The sequence below is a fragment of the Pinus tabuliformis genome, chromosome 8 (assembly GCF_031772625.1).
Source record: "Pinus tabuliformis cultivar Carrire ecotype Pingquan chromosome 8, CPIR1, whole genome shotgun sequence".
Classification (NCBI taxonomy): domain Eukaryota; kingdom Viridiplantae; phylum Streptophyta; class Pinopsida; order Pinales; family Pinaceae; genus Pinus; species Pinus tabuliformis.
The window spans coordinates 119699933-119713829 of NC_142294.1; the positions used below are offsets into that span (position 1 = coordinate 119699933).

A 13897-nucleotide genomic window follows, 5' to 3' on the forward strand; every position below is an offset into this window, starting at 1 on the left:
CTCACAATTAGATAAACCAAAACAAAATCAACTATTTGTTTTTGACTTCGCTTTGTCAATTTTTTGAAGAATTTTCACACTTGAATTTTCAAAATAATCTAAAATCTGCAATTCCATTAGCAGTAGTCTATCTGTTATAGGTTTTGGAAGGTTTCAGGGCTTTTTTACCTAGAGTCGTGCAAGAATTTGTTGGAATCACAAGTTTAAGTTGTGAACTCTCCACAATATGAGTGCCCAACTGGTTTTCATGGGCTGAATCCATATGTGCTATCAAAAACATATTTTAAATAACAAAGATCGATTTCACCAAAAAGTTTTTGCCTGGATTCCCACAAAAAAACTCCAAAACATATCATGTTTACACCAAACCATTCAATTATAGTTAGGAAAGCCCTAAAACTTAGCTCAATTAGTCAACAATCCCCATCTTTAATATATCTAGCGATTGAGATGTCAAGAATCAAAATTCTAAAATATTCCCAAAATCAACCAAAAATTAATTTAACTTACCCTGGAAAAATTCCGAAATATTCCCAAAACCAGCCATCCAGATAAATTCAACTGACTGGCCCCAAAACCAACCATCCAGATAAATTACACTCTACCTGTTTGCCCACGCTTCACACAAACTCATACGTACTCCACAATTCTTTTGTGCTTGTACCGTATTCATATGGAGGAAAGCCATTGACAGTTCTTCCTCAAAATCTATATCATGATCAGTGGTCCAATAAGAAGAGATGAGTACCCATCTCTTTAAACCAATCATCTGGCCACACCCTTCTGCTTCGAACATCCCCTGTATCTGTAGAGATGAGTACCCAGCTGTATAAACCATTCATTAGACCAGGCCCTTCTGCTTCTGTCAACACCTGGTCTATTGTCCAATCCACAATTAATGCATCTGAGATTTACACAGTGAATCCCTGCAATCGGCCGAGATTATATTCTTCCCCTGCACGTTTTGGCTTTCACAATATCAGGCGCCCGCCATTTGCCAATGGCGCTCTCTCGAAGACATTGAGGCCCTCTAAGTCTGTGGGACTTAATTTATGCATATCAAGGCACCGGTCTGATGACTTGAATGCACAGAAATATAGAAAGGGTACAGAAGTTGCAACGCAAAACAGGTGGGATTCTTGCGCTAATAAATATTATTTCCAGCCAGTCCTGTTTTTTATTTATTCATCTCAATAATTATGAGTCCCTAAAATTGCAGGTCCAGAGGCATAAACATTCACGGACAAGAAAATACTACATTTTGGTTTATCCCACACGGGTCAGTTATCCATGAAATGTGTTGAGAAGTGCTCACTATGTTTATTCAGTTATATGCATTAGTACTGTAGATGAATATATATCTCTGTGAATGAATATTGTCATGGATTTGTGATTTCATTCAATGGTGAAATTGAGGAGATCATCTTAATTGGGATGGGATTGGGGAAACTCTTTTGCCAGTTTTTTTTCCAATTTTTTTTTTCAAATGGGATTGGAAAAACTCTTTTGCCAGTTTTTTTTTCAAATATTTTGAAATAGGATGGATATGAACAAATGAATATAGCTGTTTTTTTTCCTATTTTTTTTCCCAATGGGATTGGAAAAACTTTTTTGCCAGTTTTTTTTTCAAATATTTTGAAATATGATGGATATGAACAAATGAATATAGCTATGGATTTGTGATTTCATTTAATGGAGAAATTGATGAGATCATTTTAATTGGGATGGGATTGGAAAAACTCTTTTGTTAATTTTTTTTCCAAATATTTTCAAATATGATGCATATGAATAAACTCAGAAAGTTAATTTAACATATAATTATTAAGATTCCAAAATTTACTTGTTTTTGTTCATCAAATTTCTAAAATATTTCAAAATCTACTGGTCTATCGGACCTATAATTTTCTTAGTTTTTAATTATCTGGCTCCTCCTCTTTTTTGGCGAGATTGGTGCTCTAGCTTTCTTTTTTCTCTCTACGGTCTTTCAACTTCCTTTATCTTGCATCTCCTTCATCTCTTCTGGTTCTTGGGACATTGGTGTCTTAGCTTCGCGATCTATTGAATTCGTCCTTTTGAAGATAGTCGGAAAAGAAGTTTGGTACAGCTAAAAAAAACCATCCCCAAAACTTGTATTATCTGGTTGAGGCTTTTCAATATCTATAAAATCCAATTTCATTCGGTAATGATTAATGACAAAGAGATTATATATATATATATATGGATGTGGATGATGCCAATTTCATTCTGTAATAATTAATGACAGAGATTATATATATATATATAGATAAATTTTACATCAGGTCTAATTGCTATTATTTTTTCCTCGAATTAATTTAAATAAACTTATTTTGTATTATTTTAAAATTGTCAGTGTAAATTTAAAAAAAATCTCTTCCCCATATATATAGATAGATATACTATTATTTTTTTCACCAAATTTAATTTAAATAAACATATTTTATACTATTTTAAAATTGCCATCAAAACTATAAAATTTCCAATTAAAAAAATCTCTTCCCTATACATGACTATTATCTTCTTCACCGAGTTTAATTTAAATAAACATATTTTATATCATCCTAAAATTGTCACCAAAACTATAAAATTTCCAGTTAAAAAAAATCAAATCTCTTCCCTGTACATTCACTTCACTTTACATTCACTTCAGTTGATGACTATTATCTTCTTCACCAAATTTAATTTAAATAAACCTACTTTATACTATCTTAAAATTGCCACTAAAACTATATTAAATAAAATCTCCTCCCTGTGCATTCACTATAGATTTACATAAATATAGCCTTTCATGTTCAAAATGTATCAAAGTCATTTCACCTCACATTAATTGACCAAATTCCTGAATTTTTTTTTATTGTATTTTATGTTTTCAATCCTCACAGGCTACGATCGCTCTTTTGCTCTATAATAAACTTATGGAGAGTGTACAAGTCCCCAGCTATCTTGAAAATAGAAGGTACGCCTTTTCTCTGTAAGAAAAAGATAATTGTCTGGTGTTGCAGGTGCCAACTTTTCACCATTAATTTATCAGTGAATGAAAAATGATAAACATTTTGATATAAAAAACTATGTAATGATAAACATTTTGATATAAAAACTATGTAGGGGATGTGGAGAAAGTAGTGGAAATAGTGGAAGATGTGGCAGAGACAGCAGAGAAAGTGGCCACCATGACAGAGGAGATATGTGAAGACATAGCAGAAGAGTTTCCTCAGGAGGGGGCCATCAATAAAGCGGCCCATTTTATTGAGCATCTGTCAGAGGAAGTGATTAAAGAAGCCCACAATACTGAGGAATTCATTCACAAGGTATATATTCCATATGTTATTTTGGTTATCTATCATTTTTTTATTGGATATCTATCTGTTTTAACAGACAGTGGATGGTTTTTAATTTGGGATTTTGTCAAATATCAAGAATCAAGAAGCATTAAATCTAAACACAATTAAGAGATAGTTTATTTGCTAATGAGATAATTGCTTAAACTGTGGTGGGTTCAGGTTACCTCGACTGAAAAGACTGTGGAGACAAGCATAGAGAATGCAGTGGAGGCCGTGGAGGGGCTAATAACTGCAAAGCCGGCCATATCTAAATCCGAACCTAATCAGGATGACCAAATTATCAATACCTCCATAGGAAAAACTAATTCGAAATCAAAATTGTAATGAAATACATGCAGTAAGCAAAGATGTACACTGGTTTTTATAAATAATACTGCTTTATTACTAAACAATTTAATGGTCTTGGGTGATTCAAGAGAGTTACTTTTTTTTCAGGAATTGGATCTGCCTTTCTTTTGCAAGGAATTGAATCGATCAGTTCAAGTGATTAATTAGAATTGGGTTGAGTCCTCATCTGATTAATGAGTATTAATCATATGTGGAAATATTTGACAATACCTCAATCTTTTGATTTATTGAATGAAACTTTCATTCTCATATTGGTTAAGAGACATGGCTCACGACATTATATAAATTTTAACATACCATGATTCTTATGTCAATCATAGAACTTCTAAGAAAGTGATGCCTCTCACAAACATGATGGTTGATTGCGCCTCTTACTAATGTCAAAGAAACTAGGGCTTAAACCCATCAAACCCTTCATGGTTGCAAGTGCTTATCTCAAGGATACTAGTGTTGGGCTCTTTGTTAATGGCGGTGTAGAAGGATAATCCAATGCTCCCCGTGTGTTTCGTGGCATGTGCTTAACACTAGCAATGTGTCTGTTTACTAACACCTGCGGGTTTTGGTGTAACGGCAATCGTGACTCCAACAAGTGGTATCATAGCCAAAGGTCTCGAGTTCGAAACACACCTGGCTTGCATTGGGGGGTGAGATTGTTGGGCTCCCCGTTAATGGCAGTGTAGAAGGATAATCCAACGCTCCCCATGTGTTTCATGGCATGCGCTTAACACTAGCGATGTGACTGTTTACTAACACCTATGGGTTTTGGTGTAATGGAAATCGTGACTCCAACAACTATGGTTTCACCATCCAAAAACCTCTCACTATTTCAATAACTAAAATATAAATTGTGTAGATCAACAAGAAGGTAATCTCATTTTAATTAGCTTTGATACAATGTAAATATCAAAATTTTGTTTCACATGAAGCTTGGGGCTCTCCCGATTTATTATATTTCACTTCTCTCCAACCAAATACATTGTAGAATTTTTTGTAGATTCAACAACTTATGCAATTTTCTAAAACACAAGACAAGAATCTACTCTACTTTTAACAACGAAAACCAATAGATTGATTAAAACAATAATCAGCAAGAGGAAGATAATCAATTGCACCTAACACAATATTTCTCTAGGGAAAACAACTGCTCAAAACCCTGACTATCTGTATTGCATTAATCAAAAGCCCAAGATGAAAATACAATGCTTGTTCTCACTAGAACAAGCCCTGCATAAGTATAATCAACTCTCTGCCTCACAAGCTCACTCTAGCCAACACTTAGCCAATTTTATTGCCTGCCAAGTTCCTATTTCCTTGCACAATTCCTAGGAGGAAAGACGCATATTTAATTGAGAAATCCTTCTTCCGAAACTAGAAAATCCAAACTTAGGTCCATAACTGATTGCATGCATGATATGTACAACTCATAAAATCATACAACTAATAATACACTATCCCTGCACTCTAGTCTCAATTGGGCTTTTCTCTTAACTGACATGCCTGAGTTTCTCTTGAATAAATCTCCAGTTAGTTGGAGTAGCACTGAGGATGCACCACTGCACCAACTCACTACTAGACCTCTACTAGTTCCACAAATAGTTAGAACTAGTTTAACTGACTATAACTCAGTCAAGCTGAGTTGTCTAATTACAACTCAAATAAACTCATCCCGGACCCCTAAAATTTAAGGATCACACATACATGACTACAAAAAGACTTTCAACTCGAAATTCCTAAGTTAATTAAACTTAAATAACTATTTACAAGTTGCTATGAGAATATAATTCGATTTTAATTCACAATTTAATTCAATGACAAATTAAACTAGATTTTCTTGTTGCCATTTCTCAACATACATGAAGTGGCCCAATAAACCCAATAAAATAAACACTAAATAAATGTATTTCAAGGGAACTATGTATACCATTTCCAACATATAACATAAATGAAAATTACTTATATCCAATAAGTTTGTTACAACAAAAAATTATATACCTTCTTAATTTCTATTTAGTGGTCCATCCACTCAACAAAATCTACTCATTGTTATGTATGAGTAGAAATAACCAATACTAGAAATTAGTCCAACACCATAAGACTCCATAAGATGAATTTCAAATTCCCAAGTACACAAAGTTTGGGCAATAAAATACACTTCACATATACAAAATGATGAAGTGCAAGTACATACCAACAATTTGTCATAAAATGGTACAATTTTTTTAAGCTTATCACAAACTAGGACTATCCAATGAATCTCAACCCTACCTAAGGTGTCCACCATAAACAAAAGACCCAAATGAGAATATATGACATAGGAAGTCATCACACTAAGCTACTCCTAGGGCTCAACAACAAGATTATTCTTATCTACTCATAGCAACCCCAAGTGATCAATAAGAAGATGGCATCAACACCAACAAGTCCACCTTTGGTCTTTCTCCAAGCTTGCCTCACACATGCTCCACAAGAAACACACTCCAAATCTCCTCTAGGGTTTCTTTTTTTGCAACCCATAGGTCCTTCTCACACAAGGATTTCAACCCTAACACATTAAGCCTCCATTTTTTTCCTCTTAGAAATCCCAGCACCTTCCTTCCTTACATCGAGAGAAGTACAAAGACTCAAGACATGCTCACCAACAATATACAATGATCTAATGAAGTCTCTTCTACCATGCTTCTTGATCTGTAAACTGTCATGGATATTCCACTAGATAGTTCGTCACAATAGATTTGATAAACTTATATTTAAAATATGAAATTCTACACTATTATAGTTTTGTTAGATTTCTGGATTGGTAGATTTATTGTTAATAGTACATGCACATGAATTTAAAATTATGCAAAAAATATAGAACGGAAAAATAAAATATCACACACATCTGGCACATGAAATGACCGGGAGAGCCCTTTTGGGAGAAAAGCATAACTGGGAAGGTGAGGTCGCTCCACTTTCTTTCTCTAAACAGAAATATGGTTTTGAGTTCAAAGCAGTATAAGTGATGGCCTATGGGTTGCTACAATGCACAAATCCTCTAGATGTGTTCGATCTCCTATCCCTCTTCGCTATTTTTGCTCAACTATGGAACAAATATAGTAAAAAAAATGGAACCCTTTTCCCTCTTAGTGGCCTGGTTATAACACAACTCAATAGCCTACTAGTGGTTAGGTTTGACTACCTCAACTCTTAACCAAAGTTACAATATAGAATCTTTTAGAGTATTTTATATCATAATCATGTGGATAGCCAATTTTTCATGAATAATGGGGGCTGACATGGCATCCTCTCAAATTATGGTGGTGAAAATAGGAAGGTCAACTTCTAAATGGCATAACTTTAGAATACAAACTCCAATTGAAGTGATTCTTGCACCATTGGAAAGGTCTCTTTGTGTAGAATAGGGAAAAAGGTGCCACACTAAAGAGGAATTTTTTCCCCTAAAAAATGTTGTTTGATGCCTCAAAATGATCTTGGAAGGTTTCAAACCTTGTTTTGCCTAACTTCATCCTGCTAGTAAAAAAATTGTGTGAGTTGATTCCTCCACTTTTTCCACTATGAAAGCATCACAATGGATGACAAACAATATAATGATCTAATCTATATCACTTCTTTTCCATCTAGGGTTTGCATCCTACAAACCCTAGGACTTTTCCTTTTGAATTACATAAGCAGCAAGGCTACTATACTATGTTTCAATGGAATATGAAAAGTACATTAACATAAGTCTGAAGTCTTCTTCAAGCTAACCATCCCACCAAGCTCCAAGAATCATCTACTCCTTTCTCCCTTTGTGCTCTTAATAGAGGGTTGATATCACAAAAACCCTAGCTCTTCTTCTCTTAGTGCTTCACACAAGCACTAAGACTCAAGCTCATCTCCATAATTAGAATTAATCTTTGTGTCATGTCTTGGATTTAGATCATAAAATCTAGGTCTTTATCCTAGAAAGTATTCACCAAGGAAGTTAAAAACATAGAATAATGAGTACATCAATAATGAGTAATGAAAATGTCTCTCTACTCCATTTATATTGAATATTGAAGGAGGCCAACACACAACATAGAATAGGTCCACATAAGTAATCCTAGACCTAAGTCAACAAGGAAACACCATATGGAGCTCTTTATGGTACAAGGATGATGAGTGTCATGCTAGATTTTTACCAAACCTCATGGTGGGTCACCCTCCAAGCATTATTCCCTTTTCACACAACGATCCTCCTTCGAGATGGTACATTATGTAGCAAGTTGTAGTCCAGTGTCCCCTCTTACATAATAGATCATTCTCCAAGTGTCCTCATGCAAGGTGCTACTCCTCTGGTTGTATGCCACATTTCCACTTTCACCCAATGCTAATCAACATGTGTGCCAAGGTGTTTACCTTCCCCGGTGTTTCTCTTGGACATATGTATCTAGGTCTAGAACCAAAATCCATAAAGTATGCACCTCAACCCAAGTATCAGATGTACTGGGATCTTGTTGCAAATTTTGAATGAGTTTCAACACCTCTTCTTCAGTTTTTTCATTCATCCGTTGCTTCAATCATCCAATCAGGTTGGATAATAGAAATGGCATAGAGTAATGCTTCCACATCCTCATCCTTTCTTGAGAGTGCATCCGGAACAAAATTTTGCTTCCCTTTTATGTAGATGATTTCAAAGTCATAGCCCAATATATTTGTGACCTATTTTTGTTGCTCTTCTGAAGATAATCTTTGTTCCAAAAGGTATTTAAGGCTATCATGAATTGTTTTTACCATTGCTTTAGTGCATGTAGTATTTCCAACATTTCCTTCTCAAAAATAGGTTTGTGTAAATAGTTTCCCTTGATTGGAGAAATTTGAAAATAAATGGGTCTTCCTTCCTGCATTAAAACAACACCAATAACATTTCCTGAGGCATCACATTACCCAAAAAAGGTTTTTTAGAAGTCTGGTGTAGCTAAGAATAGTGATTAGCACATTGCCTCTTTAAGATGTTCAAATGCCTTAATTGCTTCTAGAATCCAAGAAAATGCATCTTTCTTCACTAATGTTGTTAGAGGCACTACTATTCTCCCATAATTCCTAACAAACTTGCAATAATACCCTGTCAACCCGAGAAATCATAGAATATTCTTTAGGGTTGTGGGGATTTTCCATTCCTTAATGGCTTTAATTTTGTTAGGGTCTACCTTAACACCTTTATGAGATACAATATGACCCAAATATTCCACCTCCTATTCTCCAAAGAAACATTTGGAAGTTTTTGCATATAATCGTTTCTCCTCCAATAGTTTGAGCACCGTGTCAACATGTTGAACATGATCCTTCCAATACTTGTTGTAGATTAGTGTATCATCAAAAAATACTAACACAAATTTTCTAAGGGTTTGAAAATGGAATTCATCAAACCTTGAAATGTGGAATGTGCAATAGTAAGGCCAAAAGGCACGACCAAAAATTCATAATGACCTTCATGAGTTATGAATGTTGTTTTCAAAATTTCTTCAGTCTTGATTCTAATTTGATGACATCCTAAACGAATATCCAACTTGGTCAAGTAAATTGCTCCATGTAATTCATCAAACAATTCATCAATCATAGGAATGGGAAATTTATCTTTAATAGTGAGCGGGTTGATCTCCTTATAATCCATACACATACACCATGATCCATCCTTCATGTGCACCAATAATATTGGAATAGAGAAATAAATTTGGCTAGGTTGAATTATACCGACCTATAGCATTTTTGCAACCATATGTTCAATTTCACTCTTTTGGGCATAGGGATACCCGTAAGTCCCGATGTTTGTAGGAAAACTTCATGGGATCAAGTGAATAGCATGATCATAATCACAAATAGGTGGGGGGCCTTTGAGAGTCTCAAATACATTGGAATGATTTTCCAAGAATTTTTGGAGATTTGCATAAATGGATGATTTTGATGTTTGAACCTCTAGTGAGCATAATTGTGCAATTACACTCCATTTTTATTTCCTCAAAATATTTTCCATGCAATTAGAGCTGAATATCTTCCCTAGTTTCCCTGCAGTACCCCTTAATTCAATTTCCTTTCCTTCCCAAAAAACTTTCAAGAAAATTTCTTGAAAATTAAAAATTATCATCCCCAAAAATTGTAACCATTGGACTCCTAGTATAACATCAACACCACCCATTGAAATGGAAATAATTGGACTATTGAATACATATTCCCCCATGGTTAGCTTGATATTATGACACTTTCTAGAGAAATTTATAGTTCTTGTTGGGTTGTGTTATATTATTTCCACGACTAGCCGATGTAGTTAACCGGGGGGTTAGATGGGGGGCGGAGCCCTCCCTTCATTGCGCCGATTCCACAGCGAGGGGGTCACAAGAGGGCGGAAACCCTCCCTATCCGGGGGGTTTAAGGGGGCCAGGTAGCCCCCCTCTATGGGGTCCAGGGCAGCGCCCCAAGGAAATTTCTTTTGGACCCTATATTAGGTTGGGCAGACCTACCTATGGTTTTGTGCATGGTTTTCGCACATGGTTTTGGACACGATGGCTTTTGGTCCATGGTTTTGGACACGATGGTTTTCGGTCTATGGTTTTGGACGCGATGGTTTTCAGTCCATGGTATTGGATGCTTCGACATATATAAATATGTATTGTAACTGTTATCAAAAAATCAGTACTAAGGGCTGCTACCTAGCAAGATTTCATGTAACTATTTCAACCAGACTTTAGACTAAGGATTAGCCTCCTTAGTCAGAGAGGGCTCTCTCACAGAGTTCTGATAAGAATCAATTACAAAAACAGATGGCTAACTCTTTACACATTTTATGAAAATAAAGCTGGTTGGAAAAACGAAACAACACTTCTTCCATTGGGCTCATGGAGTCATACACTTCTGCAGTAGACTTTTAATCACTGAATCATAGAAGCCAAGGCATATAATGTTTAACACTCAAAACATTTCTCAAAAAGAACCACAACTCATAAATATACACAGGAAGTCTGAGCACTAGGTGAATTCAGAGTGATTGCACATTTAGTGAGCTGTAAAATATATAAAAGATAATGACAAAACTTCACACATTCTGAGCATTTAAACACTTGATGAATCTTGGGAAGAAAAAGTAATTCTTATATTACTGTCAAAAGTCTTCTTACACAAGCTGATAAAAACTCTATTTTTTCATAAATCTCCAACCCCTTTTTTACATCAGAGTTTTTCCTATATATAGGAAAACAAAACTACTACTACTTGAGACTCCTCCTCCAGCATGAGGGGAGCTCGAAATCCTATCATTAATTGCCTTATCTATATCTAAACAAACTTATTAAATACAAAGGTATTGCGCTGTGAATACATAGAGTCCCATTCCTATTGAAACTCTAATTCTATCTCCTCGTGTGCATTGATGCTTTCTTGAACTTTGACACCTGTACCATTTCTGTAGTGGCCAAGACATGCTGGAGAAACATTCACTGAACGAGCAGCTTCGGATACTTGCTGTGTGGATGACTCATTAGTTGATGAGGATATGTGCCCTGTTTTCACGGTTCCTGCCTTCCATTAGTCTTCATGTACTAAAAGACTATGCTCCAAGCCATTTAATACCTTTAATAACCACGCATAATCCAATATGCCTCATGATCTGGACGCTTTGTGAACTGAACAGGTGTACCACCCAAAATTTCGGTAACCCTACCAGAACCCTAACAATTCGGTCATAAAGTAACTTTAGGAAGACTTTTAGCAAAAAACAAAAAGTTTCACCTTTTTCTTCAACACTCACACCTGTCACCCTTTGAATACCTGGATAGCTTTATATAGTCTCCTTACTGGCCTCGAGTCATCCTTTTCAAGATTTGCTGACCTCAGCATCAATTTCATTTTTTCTCATAAAACAGTCATCTACAGCAGTTTCGTAGCGCGCTACGAAACTGCTGTAGATAATCAAAACAGAACATATGAATCTTAAAGCACTGTTGACTTAACTTCATGATTTCTTCAGCTACTTTGTACAGGTGTTAGGGATCCAAAAAGGTTACAAAATGATGGAAATCAAAATTTACCAAAACTTGAAAAGCAACTTTCTCCTTGGATCAATGAGCTAGTTTACCTAGCTTCTTCTTCAAACTGCTAACCTCTTTCTTCAAAGCCTTGTTTTCTGCTCTTAGGCTTGTGTTCAGCTTTCTCATGATCTTTGCTTGCTTAAGGGCTGGTACTGTCCACAAATATGCATCAGACACTGAATCTTTTGTTTTCAATTCTAGTTTGAGATTGAATTATTTAGCTCCAGTTGCTACGAAACTGTTGTTCTGCCTGAAAAATGGGTCTCGGGACAGAGCTCATATCTTCTCACAGAAAACATATTTGGCAAAACTAAAGGAGGTTTCTGTAAACCAATCCATGTTTAACAAAAACCTCTTTTGTTTTTTTAAAACAATTCTCCAGTTGCCCAGAATCTGTCTTTGAAAAAGAGGTGTAACACAGGAAATTAAAAAACTGCACCTACAGCAGTTTCGTAGCGCAACTTTAGTCACTCGATTCTCCCAGCTCATAATCAATCTGAAGAAAATGAAAGAGGTTTTTCTAGTTCAGTATGTTAGGAATAAAAACCTCTTTCCGTTTTCGAAAATATTCTTTCAGCCGCGCTAAATACCTCCTGGAAGCTAACTGCTTAAAACAAAGAAGTATGCCTATAACAAACATCACCTACAGCAGTTGTAGCCAGTGTACCAGTATGGAGATCTCTCATTTTGAACCACACCACCTGAAGGTGGTCCTGTAATCAATGGATTACCATCCCCATCACCATTGCTCCTTCTATGCCCGGTTCGTGCAATTCAACACAATTCCACAAGCCTGGGCTTTACTCTGGGCTAAATCATCAAGGCTTCCCGTCTCTAGAAATAAACCCAAGTGTGTTGCCCGCAAAAACCATTTTCTTTGACTGGAATCAATAGGCTGGCCCTTCCATAAAGAAAAGCAAGCTGGATCGTTTTCAAGATTGAGAAGTTCAAATGACAAATATGATGACTGTATAAAAATCAATCTTTCAACATGAAGTCTTGCTCTTGTGAAGCAGTTATCAACAATTTTGCAAATGTCTTGATCTAGCTTTGCTACATCTACCGGAATTGCATCAGAAGCAACTAGCACTTCAACATCTCCTGCTCTAAATGCATCCAACGCTTTACTTCGTGAATATTGATGTTGTAGGCTTGAATACTCAATCATCCTTAAGACCAGCCCTTTGAAACAGTTCAATAAAGTACATAACCTCTGGGTAGAAACAACAGAAGATGTGAAAACAATGGTCTGTTCCCCTTGCACTTGCAACAGTGCCAAAATAAATGATGTGATATCCACAGTCTGATCCCTTGTTTATCCACTGATTACCACAGAAGGCTTCTTCCAAGGAAAGAGTGCTCCAGATAAACCCAATGAAACACCATCTGCTGGGGTACTAGAAAACCTTACAAACTGACAACTGTTGATGCAAACCCAATGGATTTTGATAAACATGACAGCTGGGAAAGAATAACTATAGATGCGAACAAATCCCCAATTTCGTAGCGCAGCCAGTGCAAAATATGAATTATGCGCTACGAAATCACCTAAAACATGCTGCGCTGCGAAACTGCCAAAAGGATTTATGTGCTACAAAACACTTTGTCCTCAAGCTAGTGTGAGCTATTTTGGCAATCAAATTTTCAGTGATAACAGTGGCTCCACTTGGGATAGTGTGCCCTTGTGGTGCACTAAGAACCTGCAGCTCCAGTGCCTTATCCATTTATTTGACAAACATAAATTTGCTGGACCAGTATGACTGTAGGAGAAAGAAAGCTATTTCTACTGAAAAAAGAAATGCTCAGTTAACCTTGAGCTTATTTGCATTTACCTCTACCTACCTACCCTATCAGCTGCAAGCTCCACTTGTAGCTCAAGCAACATGATATTTCCAATGTAGCCAATCATTTATCTTATCTGACATTTGATTTCTTTGGCTGTGCTTGAAACAGAAATAAATCAGATACTGAAGTAACCGAGGCAGCATGAGGTGTAACTGTTCTTCAACATGAAAATATAACTAGAAGTCGCCTGAACAGTTAATCTTTTCCATGTATTCAGCTATAGGGTCAAAAAACACATGGTTATTTTGCTGATTCTCAAAACTTTCTGTATCTTTAGACAACTTATCTTCAGCCACACCAAAT

At 36.0% G+C, this 13897-nt stretch overlaps 1 protein-coding gene across 1 annotated transcript; it reads left to right on the forward strand.

The window, feature by feature from the left end:
- Positions 1-611: 611 nt before the first annotated feature.
- On the forward strand, positions 612-3751 carry LOC149234415 (uncharacterized). Its single transcript, XM_089461163.1, has 5 exons — positions 612-1130; positions 1220-1279; positions 2901-2974; positions 3124-3326; positions 3519-3751. Exons 1-5 carry the CDS (start codon positions 814-816, stop codon positions 3681-3683), a joined length of 819 nt encoding a protein of 272 aa, XP_089317289.1. The 5' UTR covers positions 612-813; the 3' UTR covers positions 3684-3751.
- The last annotated feature ends 10146 nt before the right edge of the window (positions 3752-13897 follow it).

Coding starts and splice junctions, on each gene's coding strand:
- LOC149234415 (XM_089461163.1), top strand. CDS start 814: ATGAGTACCCAGCTGTATAAACCATTCATTAGACCAGGCCCTTCTGCT. Junction 1,131..1,219: donor GAAGTTGCAACGCAAAACAG/GTGGGATTCTTG, acceptor CTAAAATTGCAG/GTCCAGAGGCATAAACATTC. Junction 1,280..2,900: donor TTTTGGTTTATCCCACACGG/GTCAGTTATCCA, acceptor CAATCCTCACAG/GCTACGATCGCTCTTTTGCT.